Consider the following 26,191-nt stretch of genomic DNA (forward strand, 5'->3'; position numbering starts at 1 on the left):
CAACACTCCTTGTAGGCATGGATTTCATAATTTTTACACCAAGATAACCTCCTCCTAATCCTGTTTTTCTGTTATCTTTTTGATGTATCTGCATATACGTGACATATGCTCACATATTTCCGTATGTGTAGATAAAACATTACTAGCTGCCCTGGTGTGAAAATGGCTTCCAGGAACACATCTACTGTCATCATCTCATAGATTGTTTACTGTTTCTCAGTGCACAAGCGCTCTTAAAATGCCCTGAAATATTACAGCATACACATGAAAGAAAATTGACAATTTTTTCCAAATTTGACTGAAATCCTAAAGTTTATATAATACCATATTCATAATGACTTGTGAACTTGGATACTTTAAAATATTAATAACAGTAAACAAATCTTAATCAACCTACTAGAGGGGACATTGAGGCTTTTAGTTTGTCTATTAAAAATGACATTGCAAAATTATTATATTGAAGGAGTAACCTCGAGGAATACCTCCAGAAATGTGAAGGAAAATGTTGTTAGGGGGATGATTAATAAAAATATTTTTCTGGATATGCAATGTTTGTGGTACTTGTCGGTTATTAGAAATTTGTTAGTTCTGATTTCTCATTTCAGTACAGTCTTTTTTTCTGAGTTTATATTCTTTTCCTTCAAGAATGCACCTTCCTGGCATGTATACATTCCAGGGACGCAGGGTAACCACACCAGCATGGGAGTGGGTGTTTCCACCTGCTTATGGTGTGGAATTGAAACTGATGGAGGTTGAGTGATTTGCCCCAGGCACCACGACCATGGGCTGGGCTCAGTGAGATGCTCAGCCCCCCTCTGTGCTGCCTTCCCCAAGGGCGTAATTGGGATGCAGCTTTGGCTTCTCTCTTTTTACCTTAATGGGGTTGCAGCTGCTAACGTGCAAAGTGCTGGAGGACCAGAGAGGGCTCACTGCTCTCCAGCCCTTGGCAGACTTTCCAGATTGTTGTCCCTTCTGCAATGTTCCTGTGCTTGGTGGGGCCCAGGGAAACTTGTTCACAGGCTTCAAGGAGAGCCAGGCCCTGGGGGAAGCTGCACGATCCTCATGGCTGCTCTTGGTCCTTGGATGAAAAACCGCTCGGCTGTTTGCTGTTTTCACTCTGTCCTCGGTCTTCCCTTCCAGTTATGGGAGTTATCCCAGATGAGAGGAGGTCCCAAGACTCTGGGAAGACCAGATTAGAAGGGAAATAGCAGGAATGCCATCAAACCAAGAGGACTCAAATGCTGTTTTATAACAAGCATGTATTTTCATTTTATTTGAAAGACAGACAGATGTAAAAAGATCTTCCATCCACTGGTTCACTCTCTGAGTGCTTGCAGCAGCCAGGGCTGGGCCAGACCAAAGCTGGGGGCCTGGAAATGTGTCCAAGTCTCCCACGTGGATTCAGGGACCTAGGTACTTGAGCCATCGCCTGCTGCCTTCTGGGGTGCACATTAGCAGGAAGCTGCAGTTATGAGAGAGCTGGGACTTGAGCCCAGGTGCTCTGACATGGGATGCAGGCATCCCAAGTGGCAACTTACTGCTGTCTAAAACACCCGTTCCTTAAAATGCCCTTGCTGCAAGGAGGTGGGTGGATACCTGAGCAAGGCACCCCTTAGTTCTCCATCCCAAGGTCATGGACATTTCAACTGGCAAATACTACTGAGTTTCCCCAAATCCGCCTCTTCTCCTACTGCACAATTCTCTCAAGAAAGGGTTGTGTGGTGTATACATTCCAGACATTGTGGGTAGACCCAAATTGTGTTGCATCCTCCAAGTCAATGAGAAAAACATTGAAAACTTCCATGTTTATGGTTTCTTTGCTACTTTGGCTTCCTTGTGTTCCTTCCTATCAGTGTGGAGGTTGGCTGTTTGATAAATCGCATTTACGCTGCCATCTTTCTCACTAATGCTGCTTTTGACTCTGCTTTGTGCATTTTTGCTTTCCCTGGAGACTTTTTATGAACCCACAGAACAGCCATCCAATCCTGTTGTCTTTTCATTTCTCTTAGCCTCTCTTTGTGGCTTTCTCACGAAGGGCAGAGTTTGTTTGCATCCTATCAAGGATGCTTAATGCTTTCTAGAACATTCTTCAGGATTTTTTTTTTAGTAGATCACTTTTAGAAATCTTCTCTTAAAATTTCCACAACCATTTCTTTCTCTACTCTATTTGCTTTTCATTTACTTGAAATGTTTCATTTTTAGTTTGAAAGTTCTGTTTGCTGACCATAGGTAAAAAGTACAAGAAAGAGAAAGACTTTGGGAGCCTAAAACAGGTCTTAATGTGAATATTAGAAGCCAGGGATATTGTTCTCTACTTACTAGATAATATGTACTATTGAGCTTCAAGGTTGACAGTGTGGCAGGAACACTTGGTCTGCTAGTTAATTTTGGGGAGTTGAGGTTTAATAATTTCTTCTTCCAGATTATGACAAGAGTGTAATAGGTGATCTTCCATTTGCATTTTTAAATCCATTTCAGTTTCCTGTGAATGCTAGTGGTCCTTTTATTGTGAGCTCTTCTTTTTAATTCTGTTGGAAGCCTTCACCTTTTCCACATTGTGGTTGGATTCTGTGAGAGAATGTCAGATTCTTCCAGCAAGATCTATTTTATTTTATTCTGATTTAATTTATTTGAAAGGGGAGGGTGGAAGAGGTTGATAGATCTAAATGCCTGTAACAACCAGGGTTGGGCCAGGCTAAAGTCAGGAGCTGGGAACTCAATCTGGGTCCCCCATGTGGGTGGCAGGGACCCAAGTTCTTGAGCCATCACCTGCTGGCCCCCCGAGTGTACAGTAGCAGGGAGCTGGAATTGGAGGTGGAGCCAGGACTCAAATTTGGGCATTGCCAGATGGGATGTAGGCATCCCAGGTGGTGGCTTCACTGCCATGCCAAAGGTCTGCCCTCAGATACCTTTTAAACAGAATATGACTTGGTCAAGGTCGTGCAGCCAGCTGGCCGCAGAGCCAGATCTTTTATGCAGGGCTGCTGTGTGCCAGACACATCCTCAGGCTTGGTGCCCTCCCGGCTCTCTTGTCCTGTCAGGCCCTGAGTTGTCCAGTGATTTAGCAAGAAGCAGCTTTGTTAGAAGTTCAGCTCTGTCTCAGAGAGTTTTAGCCCGAGGCGGAGTCACGTTGGCAGGGCTGCACTCACAGCATCATCTGCTTTGGAGCTTTGCAGATTAAATAAAAAAGTGCATGGAACTGAAAATTACAGAGTGCTCGTTTGAAACATGAGAACAGTGTTTATGTAAACTCCCAGGCACTGGAGGTGGACGTGAAGCGGCTTTGAGGTACTTGCTCTGTTTTTGGCTTAGGAACCTTAGCAACTGCCTTACTATGACTTTTTGAAATGTCCATCAAAGACCACTTCCTTAATTCCTCGTCTGTGCCTGCCTTCATTTTGGCGAGAGTCACCTCTCCTGGGAACCAACTTGTCAACATTTCAGAGAAAAATTAGAGAGACTTACTGATTTAACTGGGGGGCTTGCTTGTATGGTTCTTATTACAGTTCCTGCTACCAACCCAGAGACCTCAAAATGTGCCAATACCTATCACTCTTTTTGGATTGACCCAGCCCAGGCATCCAAGTGATTTAAGTCCAGCTCAGTTGTGGCTACTTTATACTCCCTCCTTAAAAACCCTTCCTTCTACCTTTAAGGCACATTTAGCAGGCCATGGTAGATGGAGCCCAGTTGGCAACCACAGATCGATTCGCAAAAGCTGAACTGGTTGGAGGGGGTTGCTGCAGCCCACTGCACTTATGATAACACTCAGACCTCAATGAATATTTTATCTACACAATTACCAGTGGGTGATTTATGTAATGCTGGGTGCTGTTATTGAATTTAACTGATTACATGGAACCTTAGTCTTTACTTTATGTAATTAAATGTTAATATACTTATAAAAACCGAGTGCATAACCCATATCTGTCAGCTGCTCCTAAATGTTTCCGAATCTTCAGTATGCGTGGCATGGTGCCCTGGAAAGATGTTGGCCTTTGGGGAAAGAAAACGAGTCAGAAATGCAGGGAGTGTAGACTAGGTTCGTGTTGGACTCTTCCGTTTTAATTGTTAATTATTTGAGACGTAGCCTTGATGTGGAGGGTGCTAGGAGCAGGCTGCATGAAGTGCCAAGGCGAGAGCATTTCAAACAGGGGGAGCCGCAAGTGCAAAGACCCTGAGGCCACCGAGAGCTTGGGCCTCTGAAGGCTTCGGGCGCTGATGCAGCTCCAGCCAGAACCAGTTCCAGCCTGTCCTTCTGGGTGGGAAAACCTGTCTATCCTCCCTGACTGATCTGAAGTTTCCCCGAGATGGGGCATGACCCGTGGCCACATTTTTTCTTTTATTTCTCCCTCAGAAGAAAAATGGCAAAGACATCAGTGTTGTGTGAGAAAAGATGAAACATGCTATTCTGGCACCTGAGTGGGCAGAGCTCTGGCCTGGAGCCCGGAGAATTGGGCTCAGTCCTGGCTCTGGACCCCATGTCTTTGTAGCCTTGCCCTTTCGATGCCTGTTTTTCTACTTGTAAAATTAGGAGCCGGGCCAGGCGGCCCCTTCTCTCTTCATGTTTGAAAGCATAGCAGAATCTGCTCCCACAGTGTTTTTTTTTTTTTTTTGGGGGGGGGGGACTTGCTGGGTGGAACAGGGACAATTTTGAGGGTGATTGGACTCTCCAGGCAGTGCTGGGTTTGAACCATCTCCATCCGTGACTCCTGAGGGTGACTGTTGTGTCTCCAGCTTCCATCCTGTCCTTGGCAGTGGGGGGTGGGTGCTGAGCCCACCCACAGGTTCCTTCAGCACACTTTCTTCCAGGCCACTACAGATGCCACAGTGTCTGCTTGCAGGCGGGGTCTGTGGAGAGCTGGACCGGGTGAGGAGGTGGAGTCTGCTGCCTCATCCCACCGTGTTCTCTTGCATGCTGTGCTGCTGTACCAGGCAGAGGTACAGCTGAGCTCCATGTGATATTCCAGGGGATATCTTGAGTCCTGGTGTATAAGGCTGGGTACGACAGAGGAGGAGGCAGTCATGGTTTCGTGGGATGTCAAGAGGCTAAGGGCCGTAGGAGAGAGTTTAACTTGGTGTGCCTGTGTTACATGTAAAGAGACTGGTCATCCTAATCTGGGCCCTCAGTAGCATGTCATAGTTGGCACTGCTGAACTCCACAGGATGCGATGGACCAGCACAGATACAGCTTCTTTGAATACTTTGTTTGCCTTAAGTGATTATGCAAGCTGAACACACATCTCATGGTTACCTTTTCCATATCTAATTCACACATTGAGGTTAAGTATTAATTATACAAACACTTATTTGGCCAGGCACTGTTCCAACTCTTTACACATATTAAATTTACCTAATCCTTCTAACAACACCAAGAAATGGGCATTATTATCACTCTAGTGTTACAGGTGAGAAAATTGAGGTACATAGAGGTTAAATAACTTGGCCAAGGTCATCCAATTAAATAAAGAAGTTTAGCTGCTGGCTCTGGTGTGCACTGCCTTGTGCTATGTCTCCCAGGGTAGAGATCATCATCCACCTCTACTCTGGGCACTGATGTCAGAGAGTCCTCTCATTTACACCCTAGAAAACCTGAGCCTGGTAGGGGCGTGAGAGCGTGGACTGGGTCCTGGGACTCTTTTAGCCCAGTGTTTTTCCCCTTGCACTGTGCTGCCTGGGAATTCCAAACCCATCTCTGGTCTAGAGGACACCCAGCAGCAAGTTCATTATTTTCCCATGAAGTTCCTTGGCTGACTTCCACCTTTGTTGTTGCTATTCTTGGATCTAATAGAATGGGCTGCATTCACCTGAGTTGCCATATACATTCTTGTAAAGGAACCAGATGAACAGATCTGACACTGTTGCCCTGGTCCTTGGGGAATGCCCAAGCCATCAGAGAGGTAGCATCTTATTTATAATAAATTTAGTGTTCAAAGAGCTTTCAAATATTTTTTCTATCAGGCGTATTGTTTCTATCTGTTGAGTCCATGAGTGTTTGACATTGGATGACTTTATAAAACATTCTACTAATTGGATTTGTTAAAGCAAATAAATCAAACACTAATTGGAACGTGCCCTGCCATTATTTTTGCTTACTGAATTAGATATAATGGTGTGAAGGCCTTCTTATCATATTTGTGCACTTATTTAAACACCCCCCTGGCACACACTTCTGCAAATTCAATTAGATATTCAAAAAAAGGGGATTGAATTTATGCAAGGCTGGTTTACATTCATTCCGGGGGCGAGACTCGGCTCCCTGCAACAGACTGCTCGTGATGCATGAGCCCCACTAAAATACTGCCCTCTCTTCAAAGCATCTGTAGGCCTGATGCTGGAAACTCAGTGGCTTAGGGGCCTGTGGTACTTTGTATTTAGGATGTACGTGTCCACAGAGCAGTCAGATTCCTGGGCAGTGATGTGGGAGTCCGCATGTAGGAGAGCCCATCTTTGATTAAATGCTCTGCTGTCGCCATCTTGATTTCTTACTACTTTTGAAACAGGAGCCCCGCATTTTTGTGTTGACCCACACATTTTGTAGCTAGACTTACTTTGGTAGTGGCCTTTGTTCTCAGACCTTCTGGCCAAGGAGGAAGTCCTTGATCGGACTCTCAATTCTGGCAGGTCTGGTGCTGAGTATGTCAACCACTCTGGCCTTGGTGTCCTCATAGGTAAAGTATGTGGGGGAGTGCTACTCCTCACTCAAAAAGAATACACGCTATAATGTAGGTCAAGTGCTTATTTAAATCGAGGAAGTTATGGGGTTTCACTCCATTCTTGTCCTGAGGGCCAGGAGTGTAGCATTAGAAGGCAGAGGAGGGGCTGGCACTGTGGTATAGCAAGTAAAGCCACCTCCTGCAGTACCAGCATCCCATATGGGTGCCAGTTCGAGTCTCAGCTGCTCCTCTTCCCTTCCAGCTCTCTGCTATGGCCTGGGAAAGCAATGGAAGATGGCCCAAGTCCTTGGCTTCCTGCACCCACTTGGGAGGCCTGGAGGAAGCTCATGGCTCCCAGCTTCAGATTGGTGCAGCTCTGGCCATTGCGGCCATCTGGGGAGTAAACCAGCGGATGGAAGACCTCTCTCTCTCTCTGCCTCTTCTTCTCTCTCTGTGTAACTGTGACTTTCAAGTAAAATAAGTAAACCTTTAAAAAAAAAAAAAACAAGGCATTGCAAGGACCAGTGCTGTGGCATAGCAGGTAAAGCTGCCACCTACAGTTCCAACATCCCATATGGGTGCTGGTTCGAGTCTTGGCTGTTCCACCTTTTATCTATCTCTCTGCTATGGCCTGGGAAAGCAGGAGATGATGGCCCAAGTCCTTGGGCCCCTGGACCCACAGAGGAAGACCTGGAGGAAGCTCCTGGCTCCTGGCTTTGGATCAGCCCAGCTCTAGTTGTTAACAGCCATTTGGGGAGTGAACCAGTAGATGGAAGACTTTCTCTCTGTCTCTGCCTCTGTCTCTCTGTAACTCTGCCTTTCAAATAAATAAATAAATCTTAAAAAAAGAGAAGGCAATGGAACACATTTCCCAAACAAAGGAAGTAGTGTGTACAACTGAGAAATGGGAGGGACCCATCAAAAGTGCCTGCTATCTCAGAGGATGATACAGAGTACTGTGCTGAGATTCAGTGACTGTGTTAATTCTGGAAATCCTGTTACTGGAGCAAAGGTCATCAAACTGTAGCTCACAGGCCAAATCTAGACATTCACTTTATTTTTCCTATAGCTCACAGGTTGATGAATAATTTTATTAATTTAAATGGTGAGAAAAGTCAAAAGACAAATATTATTGTGTGGTATGGGAAAATCATATGAAATTCCAAGTACAGTGTCAATCAATTTTTATTAGAACATATCTATGCCTGTTATTTCTTTAAGATTTATTTATTTGAAAGGCAGAGTGCAGAATGAGAAGGAGAGGGAGTGAGGGAGACAGCATGAGATAAAGATTGGAGCGAGGGAAGGGGGTAGAGAGAGAGAGAAGAGAGAAGAATTAAGAGAGAAGAGAGAAGAGAGAGAGAGAGATCGTCCATTTACTGGTTCACTCCCCAGATGGCTGCAGTGGCCAGGGCTGGCCAGGCTATTGCTAGGAACCAGGAACTCCATCCTCATCTCCCACGTGGGTGTCAATGGCCCCTGGACTTGGGTCATCCTCTGCTTCTTTCCCAGGCATATTAGCAGGCAGCAAGATTGGAAGCAGAGCAGCTAGGACTTGAACTGGCATCTTGGATATGGGACACCTTTGTTGCATGGGGTGCTGTTTTTGCAAGAGTAGGCTTAACGTGCCTAGGCTTAACCATATGGGCCCGTTCTGGGCGTGTCGTTTGTGGCTGTTTCTGTGCTACAGTGGCATTGTTGAGTACTGGTGAATGGTTGGCCCGCTGTGATAAGCAAAATTCTAATGTGGCACAAGACTCCAGCCTCTGGTGTATATATCCTATATAATCTCCACCCTTGGATGAGACTGTGTATAGTGGATTTCACTCCCTTGGTTAGGCTATGTTAGTGACAAAGGTAAAGAAATTTTGCACATGTAATGGAAATCCTGAATCCATTGACTTCAGTTAATTGAAAGTGTATTTATCTTGGATGAATCTGATTGAATCAGATGAATGCTTAAAATGGACTTCTGTCTGAAAGAAGAGATTTGAAGCACAAAGGATCTTATGGAGGGACATGCGTGGCCAGGACTATGGCAGCAGCTAGGGGCTGCGAATGGCCCCCTGCATGACATCCAACAAGAAAACACAGACCTTGTGACTGGTGTGTGGTACAGCGGGTTAAGATGCCTCCCATGACCCGGGCATCTCAGATATCACCAGGTTGATTCCTAAATGCTCCACTTCTGATCTGGCTCCCTGCTAATGCTTCTTGGGAAAGCAACAGAGGATAGCTCAAGGGCTTTGGTCCCTTCTATCCATGTGGGAGACCCAGATGGAGCTCTGGGCCCCTGGATTCAGCCTGGCCCAGCACCAGCTATTGCAGCCATTTTTGGCGTGAACCAGCAGATGGAAGACTTCTCTCTCTGTTTCCCTTTTCCTTTCTCTGTCACTCTGCCTTTCAAATAAAAATAAATAAATCTTAAAAAAAATGTAGGGACCTCAATTCTGTAAGCACAGGACTGAATTCTGCCAACAACCTTGTGTGCTCAATGGAGGACCCTGTTATTCAGAAAGACATGCAGTTCAGCTGACACCTTGGTTTTAGCTTTGTGAGATGTTGAGAAGAGAAACCAACTTGGCTGTGTCTCGAATTCAGCCATCACATACTATGAGGAAATGAATAGGAAGACACTATAGATAAGGCCCGCCCACATTCAGCTGCCAGTAAGTTAGCGTTACTATTATTATTGCTGTGTATGTCTCTTTGTCCCCACCCAGTCAAGCCCCTTAGGAGCTCTGATGACAAGTTTCCATCTATAACATGGGGAGAGCCATGCTTGTCTCTTTGGGTAGGGATTGACAGATGACAACCTCTGGGCAAAATCTGGTCTGCCACTTATTGCAAGTAAAATTGTATTGGAACAAGGAATGTGTGACCTTCCTTTGTTTATGTCTGGTCTATGGCTGCTTTTGCGTGAGCATGGCTGGATTGAATGCTTGTGATGGGTAGTAGGATTGCAAAACAGAAAATGCATATTCATACCCTGATTCTTTATAGGAAGGGTTTGCTGACCCCTGACTTAGGGGGTGGTGAAGCTGGGGTTACCTTCCTCATAGACACCTACACCATTGCAGTACAGTGCCTGGCACACAGCAGAAGCTCAACAAATCTTTAGTTCCTCTTCTGTTCAAAAATACATAGGATCATGTCTGAGCAGGGCAGAGGCAGACACATTTATATTTTTATTGAATTCTATTTCGCCCTCATTTTCAAAAGAAGAGCCCATGTTTTAAAAAAAAATCTGATTGGCACTATAAACTTTATTTATGCTTTAATATATCCTAAAGTATGTACCCTGAACTATTTTTATTTCTCTTACAGATGCTGATATGCTATACATTACCAAATCCAAATGGATTTTCAAAATCCAATTTCCTTGCTACAGTTTTCCATTTCTCTGTTGACTTTTTATGTTTCCCTCACTTCAGAGCATCTAAGACCTTTGCCACGTTCTGACCTCCACCTGCCCAGGAGAATAATTCTTCTGTTGGGGTGCAGGCTCCCTGGCCAGTGACTGTACTTCCCTGTCCTCCCCAATTTTGTGGGTCTTCTCTACGCGGGGATGTGCCCTCTGGAGGCTGACCCAGTTCCTGGGGTAGGAGGTGAAGGCTTTATTTCCCCCAAAAGTGATTGTGATGAGGTTGACAGAAGTTGAATGGGGCCACTGATCTCCATAGCAGAGTAACGTCTGCATCTGAATGAGTGTGTTTGGAAATCTCAGCAGGAAGCCTCCCGTAGTAGCCCACTAAGGGCACCTGCAGTGAGGGCTGCTCTTTTTGTCAGGTGTTATAGCCCCTAGGAATTCCGTCAAGACAGATGTAACTTAAAAAAGTTTTAATCATTTATTTATTTGAAAGAGAAATACAGAGGCAAACCGAGAGCTTTTCACTTACTGGTTCAGTTCCCAAAGGCCCACAACAGCCAGAGTTGGGCCAGGCCAAAGCCAGGAGCCCAGAATTCCATCTGAATCTCTCACAGGGCGGAAGGGACCTAAGGACTTGAGCTATCACCTCCTACCTCATAGGTTCATTGGGAAGAAGCTGAACCAGAAGCAGTGCTGGGTCTTGAACCCAGGCACTCCAGTATGGGATGTGGCCACACAGTGGTATCTGAGCTGCTGCATCAAACACCACCCCCTTTTAAAATTTCTATTGAGATGTAATTTTTTTTTAAAGATTTCATTTACTTATTCAAAAGTCAGAAAATTGCCCAGAGAAGAGAGGCAGAGGGAGAGAGGTCTTCCATCCGATGGTTCACTCCCCAATTGGCCACAATGGCTGGAGCTGCGCCGATCCGAAGGCAGGAGCCAGGAGCTTCCTTCAGCTCTCCTGTGTGAGTGCAGGTCATAGCAGAGAGCTGGATCGGAAGAGGAGCAGCCGGGACTAGAACCAGCACCCATATGGGATGCCGGCGCTTTGGGCCAGGGCATTAACCTGCTGCGCCATAGCACTGGCCATGAGATGTAGTTTTTGAAAGGGCAAGAAGGGCTACAGTGAGACTCAGGTTATGGGTTTGAATGTTTCATGTTTTGGATCCAAGAGAAACTTGGCTTTTTCCTCCTGGTTTTATTTTAGGATTTTAAAGAAGGCGAACACTCCTCTGCTGATCAGGAGATACAATGTTGGAAATAAAGATTATTTTCCATAGGTCCTGGGGTGGGGGTGGTGTAAGGTGTATCTGGGAGCTCCCCACGCGGAGGTCATGGAAGACAGGCAGGATGAGAAGGTGGGACTTGTAGACTGTCGACTGTACTGGAGTCAGTGTGTTACCCAGGAGAGTTTCTCGCGGGGAGGTCAGGTTGGTGGGCTTGAAGGAAGCAGACACAAGTTCCTGGAGGCTGTGCTGTGACTGAGCAGTGGTCACCGTGGCAGATCTATCTGCACAGTCCATGAGGAGCATGAGGTCAGTGAGACAGGTCGGATGTGTGTCCCGTAGGGAGGCAGTCACCGGGAGGAAGCTGTTGAAGGCAGATATTTGAATCCATCATGTTGAGGAGCTGGGAGGGGACATAGGACTGGAAATTGTCAGCATGGCCGAGCCCTGCTTCTGGTATGAGAATGTCCAGTTCTATTCAAAATGGACGTAGAGGCAGCATCAAATTCTGGGAACTCACTGCTCTCCTTGCTGACTCTGTGGTGGAGCACTGTCGCCGGCGTTGTGGCTTTGTGTGTTTGTGGCTCCAGAGCATTCCCAGCTTCTGAGTCTCTGGAATCCTTGAACTTGACAACTGGAAGGCTCCTTACAATCATCCTTTCCTGCGCTTGCCTTGCATACCTGAAAATGCAGCTGAGTAGTAGAGAAGGGATGTGAGCCAGGAGGCTGTCCCGACCTGACAACCTCCCTTGTGGTCAGCAAGTACTGCCTTGAGCCTGGGCCCATTCTATCACTCAGTCTGCTGGTAGAACAGAAGAAAAGCCAGGAAGAATTGCTGAAAAATTCTTATTAAGTATATTTTCTGTCCTGAATAGTTTCTGAAACTTATCGCAGAGTCAAGCCAACAGGGAGTAGCTATCTAGACTGCATACTATTGGACTCCAATGAGTTGCTTTTCATAAAGTGTATGTTTGAGTGATGCTATCAATTTATATTGAGAATGATTATGAGAAACAGTCTCCTGAAACTTGTCATGTACCCTTGTGTGGATGTTGTTTCAGATAGGGGATATTTTTTCATTATGAGTTATGGGGTTTCTGTTACTAGAACTTGAGAGAAGTTCTTGTCTGATTTAAACGTCTGCTCAAGATGAGCAATTTGGCTTTTATTGTATGTGTGCTGAGTGACCAGCATCTGACCAATTTTTCCTTTTAATATTGGGTGTCAGGAGCTCTAGCCAAATACGTGAGCCCCTTTTAGCAAATGGCCGTGCAGGAAATTGAAGCCTGCCTTTGCAGCTTCCTCCTCCTGTCCCACTTTTCTCTCTTTTCCTGTCCTCAATTTACTTTCTGCCACCACACTGCATTTTCTGCTTTGTGTTTATCAGAGTGCCGTGGCTGCACCAGTGGCTCCTTAGAGGGTGCCTCTTGATGGGGTCCGAGTTCTTGCTCTCCACATAGCACCCCGGGTACTTGCATTCTCCTGGCTGTACTTTCTGCTTTGCTGGGAGCCTAGGGGCTTGGTGGAAAAGTCAGGAATCTTGCATCCTGCTGGGATGTAGTTATGTGTGGTTGATAAAGTGCAGGGCAGGGTTGTTTCTGGGAACTCTGTAGGAGGGATGTTGAGATAACAAATTGTGGCAGAGTGGGACAGAACTGACAGCAGAGCCTAAGAATGAGTGGCTCAAGGTAGAGTGTGGGGCTGCGTATGACTCCACACTAAGTGAGCTCCTCCATAGGTCTCTGGGGTCCCAGGCCTGTTGCTGTGGACCCCAGTGTCAAATAATCTGTTCTAAAGGAAATACATTTGCTCACTGGCTTCAGATTGCAGTGGCCACCAGGAACTCAGCAGGTGGGGACAGGAAGATGGTCCAGGGAGTATCTGAGGGCCAACGCCTGTCAGCTCTCAGCTCAGGAGTAGCCAGCTGAGACTTTGGCCAGAGACAGGGGGATAGAGGGACAGCCGGTGCAGTGGGTAAGGGATAATTGTTAATGTGATCTTGCTTGGGACCCCTAACACAGAATGCCTGGAACTGTGACTCTGATCTTCCTGACCCTAGAAGGAAGCAGATACTTTGCTTAATGAAGTCATTAGCCAATTAACTTCCTCGAGCACCAGTGCATTTGTACAATTTTTTTGCATCCCATCTTGAGTGTATGTTTGTGTGCTTGACTGTCCCTCCTCTTTGAGAACTCAGGCTATGCATCACGTCTGTGAATTCTGTGCCTCTGCTCAGAACACATAAGAAAACAAAGATATTGCTGAATGTTTCTTGAATAAATGAGAGGATGGGTATGAAGGAAGAAACTTGACTTCTTGGACCTCTGAATCTGATTTACTTATTTCTTTTGTAAACACTTGTTGAGGTAAGATGCTTCTTCCATTAGGATGGGCAAAGATTTCGGTGGTGTGGAACAAGAGAAGTTGTTAATTGACTCCTGAAATGTTGCATGCTGATACAGTGTTACTGGTCAGGTGACCCTCTGGGTGGCTTTCCTCCAGTGAGTGTCTCAGATCTAAACTCCTTTCTTCCTTGGTTGTCACCATTCCTCAACTCCTCACCCACAGCAAGGGACAGTGAGAAGGATTGCTTGTGAGAGATTCTTTTTTATTGAATAGTTCTGCAAATGGTAGCTGTCACTTTGGACACATTTCCAGGATTTGCCACATGGTCTTCCCTAGATGCAAGGTGACCTAGAGATGTAGCATTCTTGTGTGCACTGAAGAAAAGAACAAGGCAGTTTGCTGCCCACATACAAGTGGCATGTCTTGGCCACACTTGCCATACCTCATTTCCTTCTTTATCTCTGGAGGCTGAACTCCGCTTAGGATTCTCAGTCAGCTCTTCCTAGGAGCATGAATGCCACAGGTTCCCCTTACTTACCAATTCCAGCACAGCAGAACCTGTTGTTATGGCATTGGCCGATTCATCTGACTCCCACAGGATGCACTCCAGGTGAAGGCAACGCTAGCAAAGGAGGTTGGCCCCTTAGATCAATTAGAACGGCTGCTGCTGCTCTTGTTATTTGTTGTTGGGTTTTTTTATTTGTTGGCTGACTTTGTTTTCCTGTCCATGAAATGGAATGGGTTGTGTTTTCACATGTGAGACAGATATGAAGGGTTAGTGAAGTGATTTTTGGAAGAACATTTGGAATTTCTCAGATATGCACTGTGGGGAAGGAAGAAGAAGCTTGCAAGGTAGAGGTGACAGGTATGGGTCTGGAAGGGCAGGTTGTCTAATATGGCTCTGTTACTCAAGTAGAGCTTGGTTTCTGTCCAACATCCCGTTGGCATTCGTTGGCTCATTCATTCAACAGGTACTTATTAAACTTCCATGTGCTACAACAGTCCCAGCCATTGTGAAGATCATCTAGTAGAGACTGGTTGACTGCCTCCCTTCTTGCCTTTTGAGAGTTGTCTTTCTCCAGTGTGGCTGAGATGAAGTCTCCCTCGTTACCCATTTCTACGCTTTCCTCTGTGTTTTGTGACTTCGATCCTTGCTTGTGAACCTTTGTCAGTTTCCACTGATCATTGTCCTTCTTAATTCAGTTCTTCAGAGTGTCAGTGAGTAACTCATGGGTGTGGGATGTAGCCAGCAATCACTGAGAGGTCAGGTGCAAGGGGGGAGCACTGCAGCACAGGGTAGGGGACTGTTAACAGTGCACCGTCAGGAGCTTCCTGGGCCACTCCAGATCAGCCGTCCTCTCACCCACTCCCAAACACAGCTGCTGAGCCCGTGCTCACATGCAGAACTATTCATGAGTTTGATTGTTTACTGTCAGTCTGCTTCACTAAATCATTGTGGCATGTCTTCCATTAACCACCAGGTAGTCAGTGCCTAGTACCTGGTCCATAGCAAGTGCTCAAATAGTTGTTGAAATAGTGAACGAGTAAGTGAACACAGACAGATCCCAGGAAATTTTTCATTTTCAAGATCATCACCTTCGGTTGATTTCTGGTTTTCACTGTACTTTTTGGACCTCTGACTACCTGTTTAACTGTCTGCATGACCTGCTCCCCTGCAGTTTCTGCTATTTTATAGTGCAAAGCACTTTGACTCTGTTAACACAGACTCTTAACCACTCCCACTCTCTGTCTCTATTTTTCTTTGTTTTCTTTATTTTTCTGTTTTACTTTTTAATGTCTAAAAAATTTTGAGATAATATATTTTTAAAAATTTGGTTATTTATTTGAAAGGTGGATTTATACAGAGGAAGGGAGTGAGGGAGGGAAAGATCCAGAGAGATCTGTCAGCTGGTTCACTACCCAAATGATGGCAATGGCCTGGGCCAGGCCAAAGCCAGGAGACTGGAACCTCATCCAGGTTTCCCATGTGGGTGCAGGGGCCCAGGCTCTTAGGCCATCTTCCACTGCTTTCTTAGACGCATTGGGCAGAGAGCTAGATGGGAAGTGGAGCAGCTGGGACTTGAACCTGCTGCACCACAACACTGGTCCCAGAGATAACACATTTTTAATTTACATTGTAGTCAAAGGCTTAATTATCCACTAAATAAAGAGTTGAGGGGCCGGTGCTCTGGCGCAGCGGGTTAAAGCCCTGGCCTGAAGCGCCAGCATCCTGTGTGGGCGTCAGTTCAAATCCTGGCTGCTCCTCTTCTGATCCAGCTCTCTGCTGTGGCCTGGGAAAGCAGTGGAAGATGGCCCAAGTCCTTGGGTCCCAGCACCCACTTTGGGGGCCTGGAGGAAGCTCCTTGTTCCTGGCTTCGGATCGGCGCAGCTCCGGCCATTGTGGCCATCTGGGTAATTAATCAGCAGATGGAAGACTTCTCTCTCTGTCTCTACCTCTCTCTGTATATCTGTCTATCAAATAAATAAAATAAATATTTAAAAAAAGAGTTGAACAATTAAAAAGTAAAATGATCATAGTTCAGCAGGAATATAGGCGAGGGCTATAAACAGTAATCAAATAAAGAGATATCATTTAATTCATATACTGTAAATTTTAAAATAATCACAGATGTTTAAAATTATGATGGTATATCATTCTTAACAATTTGTTTGACAAAACTGTAAAATGAAGTTTGACGAAACTCTGTTTGCAGCAATACTGCTGTAATATTCACTTCTTTTTTGTGTTTTGCTTTGTTGATTTTTTAAACATTTGGCTGGTCCCACCCTCAGGTAGTAGGCCCAACCATGCTCCCTGAGTCCTTTCAGGCTGCTGTAACAAAATATCCTGGATGGAGTAAAGTCATCAACAGTGGAGTTTACCGCTTACAGCCCTGAAGGTTGAGAAGTTCAAGATCAAGGCACCTGCAGATGCAGTCTGGTGAGGACCCACTGCTCATAGGTGGTGCCTTCTGTGTGTCCTCAGACGCCAGAGAGTATGAACGTGCTCCCTAGAGCCTCTTCCAAGAGGGTGCTAATCCCATTCTTGAGAGTGGAGCCCCATGAGCTAAGCACCCTATTGGCCTCACCTCCTAGTGCCACGGCATTGGAGATTAGGTTTCAGGATAGGAATTTGGGTGGGGCATAGACATTTAGTCCATAGCACTTGGTGAGGGCCAGCTCTTCCGGGTTTCCAAATACAGCAAAAAAAGGAACGTGAAGAAAACTTTGACATCTCAGGCTTTCTTGGTGGTGTTTTGATCATGTTCTCCACCACATCTGTCAGTAGAACCTCCACTCCCATTATCCAGGTCTGGGTACAGAGAAGGGGTTTGTCCCTTTGCAGCTGTGGCTGAGCTGGTATAGCGTTGCAAGGGTCTGTGGGCACAGGCAGGAGCACAGGATGGCTCCTGTATATTGGGCAGAATCTGTTTGGACCTTGTCTGAGCCCACTTAGGCTGCTGTAACAGAAGGGCTCTCTCATAGTTCTGGAGGCTGGGAAGTCGAAGATCAAGGCATCACAGGTTCATTGCAATGGGGGGAGGGGGCTCACCCTCTAGCACAAGTAGATAGTGCATTTTCTTTGTGTCCTCCTGTGCTGGAAGGGTCTTTTTGATGACATTAACTCCAATCATGAGGATTCCACGTCCAAATCACTGCCCTAAGCCTCACCCCTTTGTACCAATACCTTGGGGGTTAGGATTTAAATATAAATTTTTGAGAACAAAATGGGGAACAGTAGAAGCCCTAGAATTAAATCCAACTTATCTTTGACAGATGTACTAAAAACCTTCCCAGGGGAAAGGGCAGACTCTTCAGTAAATGGTGTTGACAAGACTGAATTTCCCCAATGCAGAAGCAAGATCCCTACTTTACACCCTATAAAAAAAATCAACCTAAAATGAATCCAGGGTCTAAATGTAACATGCAAACTGTCAAACTCATAGAGGAAAACGTAGGAGAAACACTCTAAGACATTGGCATGGACAATGAATTTTTGGTTAAGACACCAAAAGAACAGGCAGTAAAGACAAAAGTACACAAATAGGACTACATCAAACTAAGAAATGGGTGTATGGCTAAGGAAACAATTAGAGTGAAGAGACAATTGACATAATGGCAGAAAATGTTTGCAAACTATGCAGTTGATAAAGGGTTAATATTCATATTATATAAGGAGGTCAAGAAATCCAACACCAACAAAGCAAACAATCCGGTTAAGAAATGGGAAATAGTTGAATAGACATTTTTCAAAAGAAGAAATACAAGTGACCAATGGACACATGAAAAAATGCTCAGTATTGCTAGCCATTATAGAAATGCAAATTAGAAAACTACAATGAGGTATCATTTCATTCCAGTTAGAATGGCTATTTTCCAAAAGTCAGAAAGTAATAAATGCTGGCAAGCATGCAGAGAAAAGGGAAACCTAATTCTCTGTTGGTAGGAATGCAGATTAATATGGCAAACAGTATGGACATTCCTCAAAAAACTAAAAATAGATGTACCACATGACCCAGCTCTCCCAGTGCTGGGAATATATCCAAAGCAAATGAAGCCAGCATGTGAAAGGGAAAGCTGAACTCCCATGGTTATCACAGCCCAATTCACATAGTGAAGATATGCAATCAAACTAGATGTCCATCAACTGATGACAGGGTAAAGAAAATGTGGTATATGTACATGTGATGGAATATTTCTCAGCCATAAAGCAGAATGAGATCCTGACCTTTACGAAAAAAAAAAAAAAAAAAAAAAAAAAAAAGGGTGGAACTGGAGATCATTATGCTGAGTGAAACAAGCCAGACACAGAAAGACAAATTCCATGTATCTTTTCTCCTATGTGGAAGTATATGTATATATACACACATATATGTATGTATGTATATATACACACATATATCGTATATATACACACATAAAAATGTGTGCATGCTATATTATTGGCAATTGGATATATACTTGTTGTCTTCAATGAATCATTTCCCCTGCATAATAATATCCCCTACTGTCCTCACTTCATGATCATTGTCATGAATCCCACGTTGCCTAATGATCTCCTGTATATATTTATCTGTGAAGCAAATATGAAGAAAATCATCAAAGCTGTGTGTACTCACAACTCTTCTTCATGCTTTGCTGTATTATTTGAAATAGTTTCTTTAAAAATAAAAGAGGCAACTAAAACCCCACCCCAGGCAAACATCCAGTCTCTTGCAAACATGATTCTCTGTGTGACCAGGAACTTGCGGTGTTTAAAGGAGGTGGGAGAGTCGTGACGAGGTCTGTGAGCTTCTAGGAGATAAGAAGAGGCCAGTGGGAAAGATGGACTGGGGAGCATGAAACCAGGGCCTAGCAGCCTGGCCAGGGGGCTGCTGTAGATCTCAGGCCCAGTGCTGCCCCCTGCCTTTGTGCATCCCTGAGTGCTGTCCCTCTGCTTTCTGCCCTTGGAGATGTTCCATCCCTTAAAGCCCTTACAATTCTCTGCCTTTTCTTCCCCTTGACCATCCAGAATGTAGTGGATTGCTGTTCTCTGGAGAGATCAGCAGTTCCTAACTGGAGCTTTTCTTCTCTCTCTCACTGTCACCTTGAAGGGGACTTGGAGCCCATAGCAGGTGCACAGTGAATCTTTGTCCGAATCAAATGGACACAAGGGGGTGAGTGTTCTGCCGAGTGGCACTTGCGATGCTTGCAGCCTGTATCGGAGTGCCTGCATTCCAGCCTGGCTCCGTTCTAAGTTCCAGCCTCCTGCTGATGTCCCGCTGGGAGGCAACAAGTGAGAGTGGAAGTAGTTGGGTCCCTGCTACCCGTACGGGAGACTCAGATTGAGTTCCTGGTTCCCAGTTTCGGCCCCACTCAGGGGCTCTTATGGGAGTTTGGGGGAGTGAGCCAGGGAAGGGGAACTCTGTCTCTCTCTTTGCTTTATCAAATGAATAAAAATTATTTAAAAGTGGATTTCTTTAAAAAAAAAAAAAACAAATGGACGTGACTTACTATTGAATAATGGGTGACAGAGCATTAAAGGGAGGGGCTTTAAGCACTGTCAACAGGTGCATGACTTTCTCATTCCTTACAAATTTGTGAAAAATGGTTTCCAGACTGCTTTTATAGGGAAGAAGGTGTACATTGAGAACACTTGGCTTTTCATAGTTACTTCACTTCATCCTCACGGCGATTCCAGAAGGCGGCTGTCTCCCTCTGAGGCACAGGGGAGGAGACTGAGGCACAGAGGCGTGGAGCACCTGGCCCCATGCCGCACAGCTTTGTGGGTCTGCTTTTGCCTGGTGCTCTCTCTGCTGCCTCGCAGTGTCCCTCCATGTGGCTGGAAGCAATTACGGAGGCGTGCCCTGGAATTCATTCTTCCTACTTGCAAGGGGATGCGGCTGTTTACTTTCCGAGGAAGGAAGATTGAAATCAATGTAACTAGCCTTATTAAGTTTTTAAAATAGGGGGACCTACAGACGCCGGCACCTGTCCTGAGTGCGCCAAAGCAAATATAAAAATCCAATTTGCTTGCTTCTTTTCTGTTGTTGTTGTTGAATCTTCTCCAGAGTTTACAATTCAAAGCTGTAAATGAAGAGCCAATGAGACAGGGGTAACGAAGCAAAGCTGAGACACGGGATGTATTTACCCATATCTCTTTTGTCTGCAGGCGGCTGTTCCTTTGATGAGCACTACAGCAACTGTGGTTATAGCGTGGCCCTGGGGACCAATGGGTTCACCTGGGAGCAGATTAACACGTGGGAGAAGCCTATGCTGGACCCAGCAGTGCCCACAGGTATGTGGCCATCATGTTTGGGACTGTGATGGGGATGCTTAGCTTTCAGTATGACTCAGGGGAAGAAGTTCCTTACAGATGGAACTGTGTGGGAATGAATTGGATTAGTGAGCGCCCCATCCTCAGAAGTATTCAGACAAGATTTCATGGTGTGGTAGGAGTCACGAGTCACCTGGATTCATAGACCTTAAGGATTTCTTTGATATTTGTGATTCCAAGCTTTAGCTACAAGTTGGACATTACTGGGTTTTGCTTGCGGGGTTGATCTGATGGTGGTGGGATTTTAGGGAAGAAAGAGCTTCTGAAGAATGAGGTCATTCATTTTCTTCCAGTCCACATGGACACAGGTTATTTATATGTAGGGAAACTTCCACATCTGGGTATGACTCATAAAGTTAATACCCTCACGTCCTGAATAGCAGCCTTAGTCTTAGCCTTCACTGAAGTCCTATTAGAAATTCTCGACGGATGCTTGTGCAAGGCAGAGCTGTGAGAGGTACACCTGATGTCTTCCAGAGGAGGTGCTTGGAGGAGCACACAAGTGGCGTGGAGTGTGCTTGAGCAGGGTGAATCTTGAAGAGGCCTACTTGGTGATATAGGCCAGGAAAGACTGGAACTCTGTCACAGATCAGATCACATCTCGGGTTATTGTGTCCCCTGGAGCAGGTGTAAAGACTGTTGGTTGTTGGAGAAGGGAGGCTGTTCTCACCCATGTGTCCTGCCTGACCAAGGGCTCCCTCTACCCCACTCACCATTAACGTTTCTACCAACCCTTCCCAGTGCTCTTTCTCAGTCTTTTATCAGACCATTGGACATTAAGTGTTGGAGTTCTTCAGGCTTACTGTCTACTGTTGCCATGGATGGCCTCAATAACTCTATGGTTTATGGTACCCATATGCTGGTGATACCAACCTTGTACCTCCAGCCTAGACATCTCTTATGGACCTCAGGCCTACACAACTCATTGCTGCTGTCTTCATGGCTTTCTCTGGGGAAAGAGTTTTTCAGGGTGCCCCTAACAAGAGTCAGAGAAGTGAGGATGTGTTCTCGCTGACTTTGACTTTGGTGTCAAAACGGGCGTCCACTGGATGGTCCTAGAGACTTCAAGGGTATACATTGTGTAAGGTCCTCCTGAGCGTTGATATAAGGATTAGGTATAACAAAGTTGTGCTGTGGTACAGCACTGAACATTGAAAATCTAGCAGATCTTTCCGTGAGGATGGCCTTGAACAGCTCCATGTGCCCTGCAGTAAGGCAGCATGGGACAGCTTCCATGTCTGCTGGTCCATTAACCTCTTTTAATGATGCTGGCTTTACTCTCAGAAGTGTCCTGGTGTAGATGATGGACTCACCCATCCTGTATGGAGTCCAAGAGTCCAAGACACTCGTGTTTCAGCAGAACACATCTACTCTGCCCTGAATGACCGTGTTGGATGTGAGCTGAGTGACTATAGATCTTCTAGTGTGTATATGCATGTGAGTGCACACATGTGTGTATGTGTGTGTGTGTGTGTGTGTACTTATTTGGCTGAACTTTAGCCCACCGGACACCCTACAGGATCTTAGAGGTTCTCCAGACTTAACATCTCCAGAACTGAACTCTTGGTGATGCATTTCACAGTGAGCCTTGTCACAGAATAGGCCAAGTCATCCACTCTGGCACTTACACAGAGCCCCAGGGGTCGTCCTCCTCTCTTTGCTCTTTCTTATCCCCTTTTCTTTTTTTTTTGACAGGCAGAGTGGACAGTGAGAGAGAGAGACAGAGAGAGAAAGGTCTTCCCTTGCCGTTGGTTCACCCTCCAATGGCCGCCGCTGCAGCCGGCGCACCGCGCTGATCCGATGGCAGGAGCCAGGATCCAGGTGCTTTTCCTGGTCTCCCATGGGGTGCAGGGCCCAAGCACCTGGGCCATCCTCCACTGCACTCCCTGGCCATAGCAGAGAGCTGGCCTGGAAGAGGGGCAACCGGGACAGAATCCGGCGCCCCGACCGGGACTAGAACCCGGTGTGCCGGCGCCGCAAGGTGGAGGATTAGCCTATTGAGCCACGGCGCCGGCCCTCTTATCCCCTTTTCTGTTTAGTCACCTTGTTCTGCCGTTTCACCTCCTACCTCCTGAGAGCGTCTCGAGTCCTCCCACTGCCAGTGCCCTGGTTCAGACCATCACTGGTGCTCTCTGGGTGGTACTCTCTAACTTGCTGTTGATCTTACTCTCTGGACCTTAGCCCATCCTCCACTCAGAAAACAGATTATTTTAGAATATTGGCCTGTTCCTGCAACCTCTTCACTTCCTTGCCTCTCCCTAGATTCTGTGTAAGAGTCCTTCTAAGGCTTCCTGTTGCTCTGAGAAAGAAAACTAAAGTCCTCGGGGCTGGAACTGTGACGTAGTGGGTAAAACCACCATCTGTAGTGCCAGCATCCCATATGGGCGCTGGTTCAATTCTTGGCTGCTGCACTTCCAATCCAGCTCTCTGCTATGGCCTGGGAAAGCAGTAAAAGATGGCCCAAGTCCTTGGGCCCCTGCACCTGCATGGAAAGACCTGGAGGAAGCTCCTGGCTCCTAGCTTCATTGTGACCAACTGGGGACTGAACCAGTGAATGGAAGACTCCCCCCCCCCCCCCTTCTCTCTTCTGTGTAACTCTGACTTTCAAATAAATAAATCTTAAAAAAAAAGACCAAAGTCCTGCTATGGCCTCCAAGGCCACTGATGGCTGATGCTCCCTGAACCTGTGTCCCCCATGCTCATGTCCGCTGAGTTCTGTTAGACGCGGGGATGTACTGCCTCTCTCCTGCCTGAGCTCTGCACTCCCCCTGGCTCCTTTCTCACCACTCCCTCTTGTGCTTCCTCTTCCTGTCTCAGGCTGAGCCAGCTGTCTCTGTAACGGTTCCCATTGCACCCTGTGCCTCTCCTCAACAACAGGCGTCAAGCTCCTGCTCTGTGTTTGTTGCATGTTTTTCCCTTCAGATAACGAGTCCCTTGTGAAGACCGACCCTGACAATCTGGTTTACAACTTCATCTGCAGTACCTACCACAGTGCACTGTGCGTGGTGTGTACTAAGTCACATTCTGTCGGGTGGATTCCAATGCTCTTTACCGGCATTTCTCAAGAAGGGAATGATACATATTGTGAAAGCTCTTTCTTGCTGCTTCTAAATGGCCACTTATTTTCAAGTAAGGGAAACCAGGGTATGATGGCATGCTCTTGTCCTTGCTCCTGTCCTTCCCATCTCACAGGTGGGGAACTCAGCATCCCAGGAAACAGAATGAGACTGTGCCTCCCCCATGCCCCATTCTCTTCCCAAACACAACTCAGCATCCCAGGAAATGCAATGAGACTGTTGCCTTCCCCACGCCCCATTCTCTTCCCAAACACAACTCAGCATCCCAGGAAATGCAATGAGACTGTTGCCTTCCCCACGCCCCATTCTCTTCCCAAACACAACTCTCGCTTCTGGATTTTCTCAGCCCCTCATTATGGCACAGAGTCATTTCGTAACTACTGGATTATGCGAGTACAATCTTCTGAGCTTTTTTAAGTAGAGCCGTTTGATAATGATCACTGACATTATTCCGTCGTGATGCACCTGTGGCTTTCCGTGGCTCTTTGTGCTTCTTAGGCAGAAAGGCATGAAAATGAGTTCAGATTAGGCGAAACTGTCCTGTCACGGGCAGAGGCCGAAGTGTTGCCTCTCCTTCCACGAGGCCAGACCTGGCGAGGGTCTGTTTATTCACATGTTCCACGGCCTCTTGCCAATCCCCTTCCTCGTGACCAGCCCTGCGCTGGGCTTGGTCTAAGTCAGACCTTGTCATTTTGTCACTTCGCCCCTCTGGCAGCCTTGCCTGGCATGCAGGGTAAAATCTGAACTTGCATGACCTCATATCTTCTGTGAGCCTTTTATCTCCTCTCTCAACATGCTTCAGACACACTGTTCATTTTCCAGCTCTTATTCATTTCAGATTCAATCCTGCCTCAGGACCTTGCCACGTGCTGGTCCCTCTTTGGAACTGTTTTCTCCTTGTTTCATTTTGGCCTGTTCTTCAGGCCTCAGTTTGCACACTGCTTCCCGCCATCTCCCCTCATCTGCCTACAGAGGGACCCCTCACCTTCTTCCTTGTTTTTGAAGTCTTTCTTGTCATTATATTTACATGTCAGCTCATTCCAATCCTGCACCACGGTTCAGCGATGCAGAGTGCTCAATCCCTCAACCTCGGGTTTCTCATCGCTAACATAGGGACCAGTGTGAGAATGAAGTGGGAGAGGTCTGTGTGAGTGTGGACTGCACACAGAGCAGGACTCTGTGCCAGTTGCCCTGTGTTCTTTTCAGGTTCATACAGTCCCTGGGTCCAAGGCTAAATCCACCATAGGAGTTTGCCCCACCTTCAAACTCAGCAGTTCCCAGGCTGTCTCTCAAGGGGGTGTCTCTAAGCAGCAAGCTGCTCTGGGCCTCCACCTGCCCTGTGAGGCTTTCTGGTACCCAGAATGCAATGCTGCCTGAGGTCTTGGGCATCTCCTGCAGCTCAGCTCTGTGAATTGATGGCTACACACCCCATCATAGTCTTCCTCATCCCTCCACGGGGGGCAAGCATTAAGCATTTTTTAAAAGATTTATTTATTTGGAAGTCAGAGTTACACAGAGAGAGAAGGAGAGATAGAGAGGTAGAGAGGGAGAAAGAAAGAGAGAGAAAGAGAGAGAGAGAGAGAGAGAGAGAGAGTGAGTTCTACCCACTGGTTTACTCTCCAGATGGCTGCAATGGCCAGGAACTGATCCGAAGCCAGGAACCAGGAGCTTCTTCTGGGTCTCCCATGTGGGTGCAAGGGCCCAAAGACTTGGGTCATCTTATACTGCTTTTCTAGGCCATAGCAGAGAGCTGGATCGGAAGTGGAGCAGCCAGGACTCGAACCGACGCCCATATGGGATGCCAGCACTACAGGTGGCAGCTTTACCTGCTGCACCACGGTGCCGGCCCTGAGCACTGGGGATTGAGACCTCTTTCCCTGCATCTCATCTTCACTGGGACAGTGAAATGTCCACCCCCTCTGTCCAGGGCTCTGTCCTGTCCATGGAGCTAACGGGGCTATACCATGTGTTCCTAGCCCTACCTTCCTCATGCTTGGTGTGGGTGTCACCCCAGCACCACTGAGGACCAGTCAAGGCTCAGTAGGAAGTCTCCTGGGGGCTCGGGGAACCAGAAGTGCTGCATGTGTCCTTTTAAAAGGGCTGAAGCCAGAAGTACTGGGGCTTGGGCGGTCTCCCTCTGTTGTGTTCTGTTCCTCATGAGACATTAAGTATTTTAAGTGTCAGGAATGGGCTTGGTTGGATCTCAGGCTGCACAGCAAACTGCACAGGAAAACATTACATATATTTCTCTTCCTTACCTCAACTTGAATCTGACCCTGAGCCCCCAGGGAGTGAAGCACTCAGTTTGGTCACCACTGAGCTGGCGCCTCCCCTTGGGGCCTACAGCTGTAGCAGGGTGATGAGATTTCCTCTGGGTAACCCGCTGCTGTGTGCCCTGTGGTCCCTTGGGTCACGTGGTTCTGCTGCTTTCCCACACTGGGAGCCCAGCTACCCAGCGTCCACCCAACGTCCCTTCTGGGGCTGCCCTCCTCCGGTGCCACCATGGAGCAGTGTGGGGCCAGCAGACTCACCCCTGCACCCTTCCCAGGTTGGAGAGCTGCTTCCCTCGGCTCCTGAACCTCCAGGGCACAGCCCTCTGGGTCTCGTCCTGAGACCTGCAGCATCTCTCTCCAGCAGGTGCAGGCTCTGCAGCAACAAAGAGGGAGAGAAGAAAGTCTTGCCTTGGGCAGCTGCTT

At 46.7% G+C, this 26,191-nt stretch overlaps 1 protein-coding gene across 12 annotated transcripts in view; it reads left to right on the forward strand.

Moving 5' to 3' along the window:
* The window catches only part of PTPRT (protein tyrosine phosphatase receptor type T), a 1,128,555-nt gene that overhangs the window by 291,937 nt on the left and 810,427 nt on the right, over nucleotides 1–26,191 (forward strand). For all 12 annotated transcript variants that reach the window (XM_070051826.1, XM_051846098.2, XM_070051827.1 and 9 more), the window contains exon 2: nucleotides 20,254–20,379. In XM_070051826.1, the coding sequence (XP_069907927.1) occupies nucleotides 20,254–20,379 (126 nt within the window). The remainder of the gene's footprint in view (nucleotides 1–20,253; nucleotides 20,380–26,191) is intronic.

The sequence above is a fragment of the Oryctolagus cuniculus genome, chromosome 11 (assembly GCF_964237555.1).
Source record: "Oryctolagus cuniculus chromosome 11, mOryCun1.1, whole genome shotgun sequence".
In the NCBI taxonomy this organism is placed as follows: domain Eukaryota; kingdom Metazoa; phylum Chordata; class Mammalia; order Lagomorpha; family Leporidae; genus Oryctolagus; species Oryctolagus cuniculus.